This window comes from Taudactylus pleione, unplaced genomic scaffold (genome assembly GCF_031769625.1).
Source record: "Taudactylus pleione unplaced genomic scaffold, aTauple2 ptg000619l, whole genome shotgun sequence".
Classification (NCBI taxonomy): Eukaryota; Metazoa; Chordata; class Amphibia; order Anura; family Myobatrachidae; genus Taudactylus; species Taudactylus pleione.
The window spans coordinates 2,581,350-2,595,735 of NW_028285021.1; the positions used below are offsets into that span (position 1 = coordinate 2,581,350).

The following is a 14,386-nucleotide window of genomic DNA, read 5'->3' on the forward strand; positions in this document are numbered from 1 at the left end:
GGAAAAGGAAAACACTTCAAGGGAGACATTTTGTTGTGTTTCTGTGCCTGGAGTGGGCTGTGATGTGCGCCCATTGTACAGTGATGGAGTTAGTTGTGCATTGTATAACTATGTATAAGAAATTAGAATGTAAGATACTGTAGAAAACTAGTTATAGATTAACACTCACTGGAGAAATATGCTGACTGAGAAAAGAAAATGCCTGCAATAATCCCAGGACTACTGTCCACTCTGCCACAATGCTACCCTCCAGATCTGATTAATGCTTGTTTTTTGTGGCCCCCAGCTTCCATTTAGGTTTTGTAGTTAGATGGTGTTACCCAATAGAAGCCTTTGGTTATCTTTCTGCAATTCCCCCTGAGAGGATCCCTCCCAGCACCCCCTTGGCACGCGCAGAAGGACAACAGAGGTACATCTGGCATGCTTGCCGACTTATAACTTCTCCTCCCTGGAAGAAGCAGGTGGGTGAAGATGGGGGCGGGGCTGGCCGGGTCTTGTCATCAAGCCCTGTCACCTCGCTGGAATTCACCGCGAACGTCGGATATTTAAAATAGGGGTGGGGCTAAATGTTGCGATTCTCGTAGAAATGCGTCATTAGGCCCCGCCCTCCAACGCACGGACCTGCTGATCCTTTGTAATATTCTCCCCATTCTGCCAACTTCACTAGTTGCCAGTAAACACTGTCCGGTCGGAGCTGAGCTCCGATCGTGGCAGGGGTGTGGGTCGCATATTATATATATTTGGGCCCACACCGTCGGGCTGCATAAAATATTTTCTCGGCCCGCAGGCCTCACGTTAGATATGCCTGCAGTAAATTAACACTCACTGTATTCTCACCTGTACTGGGAGTGTGAGTGATTACCATGCACGACCTTCTCATAGATTAACACTCACTGTAGACTCACCTGTACTGGAAGTGTGAGTGATTACCATGCACGACCTTCTCATAGATTAACACTCACTGTATTCTCACCTGTACTGGGAGTGTGAGTGATTACCATGCACGACCTTCTCATAGATAAACAACTCACTGTAGACTCACCTGTACTGGGAGTGTGAGTGATTACCAAGCACGACCTTCTCATAGATTAACACTCACTGTAGACTCACCTGTACTGGAAGTGTGAGTGATTACCATGCACGACCTTCTCATAGATTAACACTCACTGTAGACTCACCTGTACTGAAAGTGTGAGTGATTACCATGCACGACCTTCTCATAGATTAACACTCACTGTAGACTCACCTGTACTGGTAGTGTGAGTGATTACCATGCACGACCTTCTCATAGATTAACACTCACAGTAGACTCACCTGTACTGGAAGTGTGAGTGATTACCATGCACGACCTTCTCATAGATTAACACTCACTGTAGACTCACCTGTACTGGGAGTGTGAGTGATTACCATGCACGACCTTCTCATAGATTAACACTCACTGTAGACTCACCTGTACTGTAAGTGTGAGTGATTACCATGCACGACCTTCTCATAGATTAACACTCACTGTAGACTCACCTGTACTGGAAGTGTGAGTGATTACCATGCACGACCTTCTCATAGATTAACACTCACTGTAGACTCACCTGTACTGGAAGTGTGAGTGATTACCATGCACGACCTTCTCATAGATTAACACTCACTGTAGACTCACCTGTACTGGTAGTGTGAGTGATAACCATGCACAACCTTCTCATAGATTAACACTCACTGTAGACTCACCTGTACTGGGAGTGTGAGTGATTACCATGCACGACCTTCTCATAGATTAACACTCACTGTAGACTCACCTGTACTGGGAGTGTGAGTGATAACCATGCACAACCTTCTCATAGATTAACACTCACTGTATACTCACCTGTGCTGGGAATATGAGTGATTACCATGCACGACCTTCTCATAGATAAACAACTCACTGTAGACTCACCTGTACTGGGAGTGTGAGTGATTACCAAGCACGACCTTCTCATAGATTAACACTCACTGTAGACTCACCTGTACTGGAAGTGTGAGTGATTACCATGCACGACCTTCTCATAGAGTAACACTCACTGTAGACTCACCTGTACTGGTAGTGTGAGTGATAACCATGCACGACCTTCTCATAGATTAACACTCACTGTAGACTCACCTGTACTGGGAGTGTGAGTGATTACCATGCACGACCTTCTCATAGATTAACACTCACTGTAGACTCACCTGTACTGGTAGTGTGAGTGATAACCATGCACAACCTTCTCATAGATTAACACTCACTGTAGACTCACCTGTACTGGGAGTGTGAGTGATTACCATGCACGACCTTCTCATAGATTAACACTCACTGTAGACTCACCTGTACTGGGAGTGTGAGTGATAACCATGCACAACCTTCTCATAGATTAACACTCACTGTAGACTCACCAGTACTGGGACTGTGAGTGATTACCATGCACGACCTTCTCATAGATTAACACTCACTGTAGTCTCACCTGTGTTACTAGTGTTAGTGAGTGCACTACACAACGTATTTGAATACAATACACAACCTACGCACAGACTAATGTTCACTATATACTTATCTGTGCTGACAAATATTGTGATTGAATACAATCACAATGCATGGTCTTTTTATAGATAAACACTCACCACATACTTATCTGTGTTGTGGTTTATTGAATAAGATCCAGTCTACTCATAGATTAACACTCACTACATACGCACCTGTGCTGGGACTGTGCGTGAGTACATGCACTGCCTCCTCATAGAGTAACACTCACTACTGTACATATGCACCTGTACTGTGGGTCTGAGTGAGTACAATGCACATCTTATGCTGGCCATACACTGTCAGATCAAACTCTTCATCAGAAAGACTAATTATCTAACATTGCCCTACACTGTCAGGTAATGCTCTGTCTGTCTGATGGTGAGTATACTCACTGACATATCCGAGCTGTTGGCAATGCTGGAAGATTTCTAATGCCTGACAGAGTGATAATTGTTGCTTGGTCTTGGCCCCTCACTGTGCAGCTATTGGCTTGATCAGCCTACAATTGGCTGATTGGGCTGATATTTGCACAGTGTATGGATGCCTTTACTCGTATATTCCCTGAACTGGGAATGTCAGCAAATACACTGCACTGACCCCTCATAGATTGACACTCACGGTATTTGTATGTAATATGTGCTGGGTATGTAACTGAATGTAGCGCACTACCTTTTTATATAATAATACTAGCTACATATTAACTTAAAGCTGGATTATCGGCGGAGCAGAAAGGGAGGTAAGGTAACCCTGGGGCCCTGACATACATGGGGCCCCCACACACAGTCCTCCCAATTAGAATCCTCATTTCATTGCCTCCACTCCAGTCCTCCGTGGTTGCTCAGGTTTTCTGTGTATAGTGGCCGCCACGGAGCTATGTTCAGTGTCCACTACTGCCGTAGTGTCTCGTAAGATGTTGAGTCACCATCTCGTGAGACTGATCCGAATGACAGACTTGGGACTCCGATGGATGTCAGGCACCGGCAGGCGGCAGTGAGTTGCACTTATTCTGCTTCACGGCCTCTCGTGGATGTTAAGTTAAATTAAGCGGGCTACCCCACTAACTGACAAACACATAAACGTGTGTGTGTATATATATATATTATATATATATATATACTGTCTGTCCCTCTCTCTCTTTATATATATATATGTGTGTATGTATATATATATATATATATATATATATAGATAGATAGGTAGATAGAAAATTACAGGTTTACTGTCCATTTTCTTCCTATGTTTATCACTTTATTACATTTACATTAATCAGCAGTGAGTAGAATATTTTTTAACAGGTATGCCTTCAGCACGCACGCAAAGATGGGCCTGGCTACGCATCACAAAGGGCATTGCCACACGTCACAGTAGCATGTCCACATGACATGTCCCCGTTTTTCAGCACCCTGGCCCATACCGCCTTACTTTCACCACTGACATTAATCTTATATATATAGTCAGGTGCATAAATATTGGGACATTGACAGAATTTTCATATTTTGGCCTCTATTCACCACCACAATGGCTTTGAAATGAAACAAACAAGATGTGCTTTAACTGCAGACTTTCAGATTTAATTTGAGGGTAATTACATCCAAGTCAGGTGAACGGTGTAGGAATTACAACGGTTTCTATATGTGCCTCCCTCTTTTTAAGGGACCAAAAGTAATGGGACTATCAACTCAAAATCTATTTCATGGACAGGTGTGGGCTATTCCCTCGTTATTTCATTATCAATTAAGCAGGTAAAAAGTCTGGAGTTGATTCTAGGGGTGACATTTGCATTTGGAATCAGTTGCTGTCGACTCTCAATATGAGATCCAAAGAGCTGTCCCTATCAGTGAAGCAAGCCATCATTAGGCTGAAAAATCAAAACAAACCCATCAGAGAGATAGCAAAAACATTAGGTGTGGCCAAATCAACTGTTTGGAACATTCTTAAAAAGAAAGAACGGACCAGAGAGCTCAGCAACACCAAAAGACCCGGAAGACCACGGAAAACAACTGTGGCGGATGACAGAAGAATTATTTCCCTGGTGAAGAAAAACCCCTTCACAACAGTTGGCCATATCAAGAACACTCTCCAGGAAGTAGGTGTATTTGTGTCAAAGTCAACAATCAAGAGAAGACTTCACAAGAGTGAATATAGAGGGTTCACCACAAGATGTAAACCATTGGTGAGCCACAAAAACAGGAAGACCAGATTAGAGTTTGCCAAACAACATCTAAAAAAGCCATTACAGTTCTGGAACAACATCCTATGGACAGATAAGACAAAGATCAACTTGTACCAGAGTGATGGGAAGAGAAGAGTATGGAGAAGGAAAGGAACTGCTCATGATCAAAAACATACCACCTCATCAGTGAAGCATGGTGGTGGTAGTGTCATGGCGTGGGCATGTATGGCTGCCAATGGAACTGGTTCCCTTGTATTTATTGATGATGTGACTGCTGACAAAAGCAGCAGAATGAATTCTGAAGTGTTTCGGGCAATATTATATGCTCATATTCAGTCAAATGCTTCAGAACTCATTGGACGGCGCTTCACAGTGCAGATGGACAATGACCCGAAGCATACTGCAAAAGCAACCAAAGAGTTTTTTAAGGCTAAAAAGTGGAATGTTATGCAATGGCCAAGTCAATCCCCTGACCTGAATCCGATTGAGCATGCATGTTTTGTCTTGATGAAGACAGTTTTGTCTTGATGAAGACAAAACTGAAGGGAAAATGCCCCAAGAACGAGCAGGAACTGAAGACATTTGCAGTAGAGGCCTGGCAGAGCATCACCAGAGATGAAACCCAGCATCTAGTGATGTCTATGCGTTCCAGACTTCAGGCTGTAATTGCCTGCAAAGGATTTGCAACAAAGTATTAAAAAGTGAAAGTTAGATTTAGGATTGTTTAGTTTGTCCCATTACTTTTGGCCCCTTAAAAAGTGGGAGGCACATATAGAAACCATTGTAATTCCTACACCGTTCACCTGATTTGGATGTAATTACCCTCAAATTAAATCTGAAAGTCTGCAGTTAAAGCACATCTTGTTTGTTTCATTTCAAAGCCATTGTGGTGGTGAATAGAGGCCAAAATATGAAAATTCTGTCAATGTCCCAATATTTATGCATCTGACTGTATGTATATACATATATATATATATATATATATATATATATATATATGCATATATATATATATATATATATATATATATATATATTTGAGTGCTACCATCTCCTGTATCTGCATTTTGGCAGCCGTTAACGCTAACCATTTGGAGGGCACCAAGCAACTTACTATCAGCATAGGTGTGTACGACTGCATCTCTACATTTACATAGAGAGAGATGTATATAATATACAGTATATAGTATATATATTATATATACACAGTATAAATAGAGTAATATTCATGTAAATTTAATAAACTGATAAACATGAAGTAAAAAAGGCCAGAAACCTGTAGGTATTTCTGTGTATTACTTCGACAATTTTAGTTATACCCTCCTGCATTCCGCCCACTTCCTAGTGTTCAGGATGGGGAGATTATATGGGGAATTTGCTGGTCCGTATGGGTAGTTGCGGATTCGCGAATGGAGTAATTTTGCTGTGATGGGGGCGGGGACAAATAACGTGAAGAGCTCGGCCCCTTCCCCCCGAAGCTGTCGGCTAGATCTCAAGTCCTGGCTTCTCCCGTAGAGAAGTCAACTAAAGTCGGCAAGTATGATTCAATTGTTATGGGCCCCCACAAACCTTAATCTGGGACTGTAATTAATCGCCTATACTGAGAGTGTGTACTCATAGATTATCACTGACTGTATACACAAATGTGCTGGGAGTGTAACTACAATCTATGCGCCTAATTCAGAGGCGCACACTCTGAATCAGGGCGTCCCTTTTTTTTTTTTTGTCCAGCCTCCAGGCTGCTCGCACAGCTGTGGGTGACCATCCACAGCTTGTGCGTGCGGCCTGGCGATGGTCGCGGTCATCGGGCTTGCGAGGAGACCCTGTGGTAGGGTCTCAGGTCTCGCAAAAGCCCGAGTGGACTATCTGCTCTAATAGAGCAGGAAGTCCACTACTGACATCACTAGTGATGTCAGTAGGGCCGCCCACAGACGGCAGGCGTTCTTTCGGGAATGCCTCTGTTTGTGGAGCCACCTCCCCTCCCCGCCTACAAAACGGGGCGAGCTGTCGATCAACGTCGACATCGATTTGCTGCGATTGGTAGAGAATATATACAGCCTTTTCATACTGTAGTTATGACTGTACTGTATGCTCACCTATGCTAGGTGTCTGAGTGAATATATACAGCCTTCTCATACTGTAGCTATGACTGTACTGTATGCTCACCTGTGCTGGGTGTCTGAGTGAATATATACAGCCTTCTCATACTGTAGCTATGACTGTACTGTATGCTCACCTGTGCTGGGTGTCTGAGTGAATATATACAGCCTTCTCTTACTGTAGCTATGACTGTACTGTATGCTCACCTGTGCTGGGTGTCTGAGTGAATATATACAGCCTTCTCATACTGTAGCTATGACTGTACTGTATGCTCACCTGTGCTAGGTGTCTGAGTGAATATATACAGCCTTCTCATACTGTAGCTATGACTGTACTGTATTCTCACCTGTGCTAGGTGTCTGAGTGAATATATACAGCCTTCTCATACTGTAGCTATGACTGTACTGTATGCTCACCTGTGCTGGGTGTCTGAGTGAATATATACAGCCTTCTCATACTGTAGCTATGACTGTACTGTATGCTCACCTGTGCTGGGTGTCTGAGTGAATATATACAGCCTTCTCATACTGTAGCTATGACTGTACTGTATTCTCACCTGTGCTAGGTGTCTGAGTGAATATATACAGCCTGCTCATACTGTAGCTATGACTGTACTGTATGCTCACCTGTGCTGGGTGTCTGAGTGAATATATACAGCCTTCTCATACTGTAGCTATGACTGTACTGTATGCTCACCTGTGCTGGGTGTCTGAGTGAATATATAAAGCCTTCTCATACAGTAGCTATGACTGTACTGTATTCTCACCTGTGCTGGGTGTCTGAGTGAATATATACAGCCTTCTCATACTGTAGCTATGACTGTACTGTATGCTCACCTGTGCTGGGTGTCTGAGTGAATATATACAGCCTTCTCATGCTGTAGCTATGACTGTACTGTATGCTCACCTGTGCTAGGTGTCTGAGTGAATATATAAAGCCTTCTCATACTGTAGCTATGACTGTACTGTATGCTCACCTGTGCTAGGTGTCTGAGTGAATATATACAGCCTTCTCATACTGTAGCTATGACTGTACTGTATTCTCACCTGTGCTAGGTGTCTGAGTGAATATATACAGCCTTCTCATACTGTAGCTATGACTGTACTGTATGCTCACCTGTGCTAGGTGTCTGAGTGAATATATACAGCCTTCTCATACTGTAGCTATGACTGTACTGTATGCTCACCTGTGCTAGGTGTCTGAGTGAATATATACAGCCTTCTCATACTGTAGCTATGACTGTACTGTATTCTCACCTGTGCTAGGTGTCTGAGTGAATATATACAGCCTTCTCATGCTGTAGCTATGACTGTACTGTATGCTCACCTGTGCTAGGTGTCTGAGTGAATATATAAAGCCTTCTCATACTGTAGCTATGACTGTACTGTATGCTCACCTGTGCTAGGTGTCTGAGTGAATATATACAGCCTTCTCATACTGTAGCTATGACTGTACTGTATGCTCACCTGTGCTGGGTGTCTGAGTGAATATAATGCAGAGCCTACTCACTTATTATCACTCATTGTATACTGACTTGTGCTGGGAGTGTTAGTGAATAACGGCCTACTCATACTGAACTACATACTCACTTGTGCTAATCATAGCATAAAACTCACTGCAGGAGAGTATAGAGTTGCATCTTGTGCAGGTCCTTACTAATGCGACAGGTGCAGCAGAAATATATTAGGATCATCGCGGTTGATCTGGTATGCCCCTACATGGGACATCTGCTCTGCAGAGATGATTTGACCTTGATGTGCATGTATCTATGAATTGACCCACATTCTGCATGTTCCTGAGTAACACAGTGGGAGTGCTACATTTCATCCTGGAAGATCTGACATTACATGAAGATAATATTTTGTACATTCACATTCCTTATGTCCCTAGAGACACGTGCTGCCGTTTCTAAAACACTTGTTCTTATCGCTCCGCTCTCTACCACCTTCTTAGCAGAGGCCTCTTTGTTCCACTATGTCAAAGCAAGAGTTAGGATCAGATATGGAGAGGTGAGAGTGTGTTTTGGTGGGAGAAGGAGAGGGGGTTATTAATTAGGCTCCGAATTCCCGAGGCATGTGGATAAAGGACACGAGGCTGACTTATAGCACATCGATTCTTCTCCCTTTGTGTCCCTTGTGAAGGTCAAGCTGTCAGTTTGTTCTGAATGTCTGCGTGTCATCAAGGGTCTCACGCTAAGAGCACTCTACATTGAACATTCCCAGCACCTTATTTATATCTGCAACCTAGAGCAATGAAGCCAAGCTGGACAACCCTTAACTCTCTCACCTCCAGACACCATCAAGGAGAGGGGATGGTTGTGTGTGTTGTAGCTACAATCCCACATTGAAGGGCTTTTTTTTTAATTATTTCTTTGAATAGTAAATGAAGTATTTTTTAAGTCCGCATTTTATCTAACCTCCTACAAATTATTATCTCCTTTCAAAAACTCTCTGAATGGCAAGCAAAAATGTCTGCCAAACATGAACACAGTGAGTGTGCTTCATAGACAAAGGCTCACAGCTATGAGCATATCGTGTGATGGCAGATGGGGATGATATCATAATGCACGGTCATTCCAAAGCCTCTGTTCTTATTACATCATGTGACTGTGGTTGCCATGGTAATCTAAAATCATAAATCATTAATAGCAGGTTGAAGAAACACCACAAGGGATAATTATAAACACTAGTATTCTCACAACTTGCCACAGTGATTTATGGTAAACAAAAACACACCTGATTTATGTTCATGGGATTGCTGTTTTAAACTCCCATTTATTCTTCTCTTCTAGTGACATCCAAAGTCTCACAAAGTGCTTGTGACTGTTATGTGTACTTAAAAACACCTGCTCTGTTAGCTAAATAGCCACCATTACCATTTCCCGTGATCATTTATTTTTCTACCTACAACATATGTTGAATATCTATTAGTAAACAACATTTAGAAGGAAATCAATTTAATATATTTTTTTCTAAAGACAATTTATCTAATAAAAACATCAAACTCCTTGCAGGGCTGAGCAGTGACATTTAGGAATCATGTGTGCAAATACATTAATAATCGACTGCATAACCAAGTTGATAACTGGCATTGTGATTAGCATGATGGGCTGCAGAACGGAATTTATGACCAGAAGTAAAACCTATGTATAGAATTAACCTTGTGAGTGGACTGTTCCATGCATACTATAAGAAATTCCCAAATTCAGGCAGGACAGTCCCATTTTTGAAGAGACATTGACATCCCAACAATCAGGACCTTTGTCCTGACTTTCGGGAATACTGGGAAGTATGTCCCTCTCATAATGGTCTGTGGGTGCTACTTGCGCCAACTTAACAGTATTTTTAGGGTATGGCAGAGAAAGTGTGTGTGCTGCCACCGCCGCTATGTAGCGGTTCTTACACGTTGCCATTATATAAAGATGGACAGTGTTGGGAGGTATGAAAGGCTACTGTACAGTCACTCAGCACCATAGAGTTTGGGGAGTAAAGTGAACTCATATTCACAGGAATGCAGCCCGTCTATCCATTAGAAACTGATACAAGCAATGATGTATTTTGTACCATGGTGATGTCACCTAACTTACGTACCTCTACTCTGGGAGATCACAGAGAGAGGCAAGTGGGCTGGTGATGTGATAATTTTCCTCAAGTCCCCGCACAGCCTACTTCCGGTATATCGGATGTCCAACTGGCAAGTGCATGAGGCATGACGATGTGATTCACATCTTGGCCCCGACCCCTATTCCTAATATATCATGCAGTGAGGCTGGGCTTGCTGACGTGATCACTGAAAATCTCTTTACTAATGATGTGGGAGAGTTCCGTGAAGGGGCATATTTATAATGGGTGCAAGGTGTGCTGTGCACATGGACCCCTGGGTCCAGGGGGGCCCACACACCACACACCTTGCACCCAATTTCATATACTTACCTCTCCGTCAGCCCGAAGCTGCAGAAATCCCCGGGGAAATGGCCACCGGGGCCATTTCTCCAGTGATTCGCGCATGCGCAGTAGAGATGTTCCGGGAACACAGCGCGGGTGCCATGTTCCCGGAGACCTGCTCAGTAGACTCTGGGACAATGTCAGTGTCTACTGTGGTGCCGTAGAGGAGGGGGCCCGTTCGGAACCTGCACACGGCCTCCCTGCTCTCTTAAAGCACATATCGGGCCAATATCACTCCCATGTGTATCCAACTTAAGTTTAAAACAGAAATTATTCTGCATAATGTATACAGTATAAGTAAGTGGAACGTTATGGGAAGCCATCCAATGCATTTTGTTCTACACCCCTGATGAAGGTTGTGGAATGAAATGCGTTGGGTGGCCTGCCATAATGCATCAGCAGTTTTATTTTTATTTATTATCTTTTTCCAGCCGGTGCAAGGTCTGTGTGCATGATCCTCAGCATCAGTACAGAACCTGCATCTGGGGAAAAAGCTGCCTCAATAGATGCACCTACTAAAATACGTATCTGTGGGTGCATGAACATGCCCTTACTGTAAGGCTATGCTATGCTAGACCCCCACCCTTTTGTCTGCATATTTTTTTGCATATGAAGTTGTACTAATAACATACGTCCCATTCTACATATGCAGCTGGTCTTACACCAATTTTCAGTATAACAAAAATGTAAAAAGATTTTGCTCTTAAAAATTGTTGAAAAAATTGTCCTAGATATACATTCAGTGGCCACTTTATTTTTAGTAGTAGGTTAGAACCACTCTTTGTCCCCAGAACAGCCTGCATTCTTTCTGGTATGTTAATTCAACAAGGTGTTGGAAGCATCCCAATGGTGCTCTATTGGATAGTGAGTGGAGGCCATTGGAGAACACATTGAGGAGGAGCCTTGTGCCACTGCTCTTTACCTTGCTGGAAGTAGCCATCAGATGAAGTAGACTTTGCCCATAAAGGGAGGCATATAGTCAGCTCAATTAGTATTAAGGGGCTTAATGTATGCAAAGAAAATATTCCACCTCGAGCCTGAACAATTAACACAAGGCAGGATGGATGCATTGATCCATGTTGTTTATGCCAAATCATAATCAATAATCAAGATACGTCAGTCCAGGTGACAATTCTCCAATCTTCCAGTTTTGATCAGCCTGTGCCCACTATAGCCACAGTTTCACGTTCTTATCTGACAAGAATGGAATATAGTAGATATTGTCTCCCATGTGAGGCATATGCCTAGGGGAGCAGCTTGCTGGGGGCGGCACAGCCGGCTCTCTTGTGCATCAGAGGCCCGGTAGGCCGATGACCTGATGGAGACTGGATGATTCCTTTTTTTTGTCATTATGACGTAAGTTTTTAATTGAAACTGGGGGGTAAGGTAGTGGGTGCAAAATTGTGGTGAGGGAGGTGGGGGTGAAGTTAGGGCTGCCTTAAGACATCGGGCTGGCCCCAACATAAATACAGAAGTGACATGATGGGGGTAGGGTGGCCAATGTGTGTGGGTGTTTGTCGAGTGGGGGTGGGGCGGCCTGACCCCAAAATCTGCCCCTGTGAGTCACTGTTCAAATCAACTGTCACATTCCAACAATGAATAGAGATGAGTGAAAATGTGGCCAAGTTTCACACTGATTCAGATCTGCTGAGGAACAGACCATTTTGTGTGGCAGAATTCGCAGTTTGCATAATTGATAGCTCAATAGAAGCAGCTATGATAACAGTCAAGTAATTCAAGTAATTCTAGGGTGTGTGGTCTATTTGGTTATGGCTTATAAGACTTAAAGCTAGGGCTGGGTGCATTACTAATGGGTTCCAGTCAATAGATAGACATTAAAAATGTTGACAATGTCTAGACAGACAGGCAATAGGTCGACAGGGACAAAAGGTCAACACAGAACAGGTTGACATGGATGAAGGTCGACAGGGTCAAAAGGTCAACACTGTTTTGTTTTATGTTAGGGTTAGGCACTTACTGGAGGGTTAGGGTTAGGCACTAGAAGGGTCTGTTAGGGTTAGGCACTTACCGGAGGGTTAGGCACTAGAAGGGACTGTTAGGCACTTACCGGAGGGTTAGGCACTAGAAGGGACTGTTAGCGTTAGGCACCAGGAGGGAATGTTAGGGTTAGGTACTAGAAGGGACTGTTAGGGTTAGGCACTTACCCCGATGGTTAGGCACCACGGGGAAGGTTAGAGTTAGGAAACAAAACAAAAAACATGTTGACCATTTTTTTTATCGATCTTTTGACCCTGTTGACCTTTTGTTCCTGTCGACCTTCATCCATGTCAACCTTTTCTGTGTCTACCTTTTGTCCCTGTCAACCTATTGCCTGTCTAACATCTGTTGTCTATCTAAACATTGTCTATCTTTTAAACCAAACCCATTACTACTAACTAACTTGTTAGTTATAGTGAGAGTGGGGATGTACAGCTTGCATACCCCCTGATAAAAACCACTATAGGTAATGGCTTGCTGGAAGCTGGAGAGTTAATTGGTATAACATACTTATTTTTTATTCTCCCTACAGATAGATGCGATGCGATGTTATCGCTGACACAAGCCATATTATTTATTCTCCTGAGCAGTGACGCACTTGTTTTGCCACGAGCATCATTAAATATGGCTATTTTGGGGAGAAATGGCTGCCTCAGAGACAGCAGATCAGCAATGTTTAATATCAATATTAATTGCTCCTGGAATTCTTGTCCAGCTGCATGCACAGAAGCACATATCTGCAGTTTGCGGGTTAGTCTGGCCACTCAGTAGTTAACATACGTGCTCTAATTTAGTCATGCATCCTACTATAGCAGTGCCATCCACACAATGATGCAAAGAGGAGTTAAACATGATGATTAGGGGGTAATGCTTCCCTGTGAATGATCTGTGAGCTCTCACCACGCATCTGAGGGTCCAGAGGCTGAGAATGTAGACACAACTGCTCAGTGCCACTGAGCGAATCATTCTGTCCCATCATGGCTCTTAACACCAGAATATCAAGGTAACAATGAACCTGGCTTCTTCAGTCTGACCCTGCTTGTGGCAAGTTGTTATTTATTTAAAGGAAGGGGCAAAATTTTATGTTAGTTTTAGGCGACTGTTGGCATACGATACCAGTGTTTATATCAACATCGAAATATCTGTGATGTCAACAGATGGGGGAGCCTTTTGACCACACTCGTGTGTGTGTGTATGTTGTGTGTATATATATATATATATATATATATATACACAATTTCCTTCTCTATTGTGATGCAGTTCTCACCGATGGGAGTGTTGTTTTGTTTTCTTATTTTTCTTATATGGGGTCTTACAGACTTCACATTGCAAGTATGTGTAGACGGTATGTAATCCTTTAACCTGGCTGTCATTCCTGGTAGAGCAGTGTGACTGTGCAGGACCCTTAATTTGCTCGCTATAGATTATATGACAGTACGCTTTAGCAGACTGTATGAATAGCACTCTGGAAGACAGAAACAAGGGCCTTGCAGGCTCACAAGTACTGTACAATTTGTGTTCAGAAATCTCTAGGACTGCCCATAGCAAAAAGCACTATTCATGATAATAATATGGCAACTATTGCATAAACTGTTCTTGATGACAATCTCTGTGGGGGGTATGTAGAAAGGTTTCTTTAAT

General features: G+C 43.0%; 1 protein-coding gene across 6 annotated transcripts in view; it reads left to right on the forward strand.

Annotated features, from left to right (window-relative positions):
• SYT7 (synaptotagmin 7) overlaps positions 1-14,386 on the forward strand; it is a 412,892-nt gene that overhangs the window by 228,261 nt on the left and 170,245 nt on the right. Inside the window, exon 1 of one of the 6 annotated variants that reach the window (XM_088454516.1) lies at positions 13,708-13,748. The exons of the other annotated variants lie outside the window; for them this stretch is intronic. Coding sequence (XP_088310642.1) covers positions 13,723-13,748 — 26 coding nt within the window. The 5' untranslated portion in view covers positions 13,708-13,722. Of the gene's footprint in view, positions 1-13,707; positions 13,749-14,386 lie in introns of those variants that run through there. 6 annotated transcript variants of the gene reach the window in all.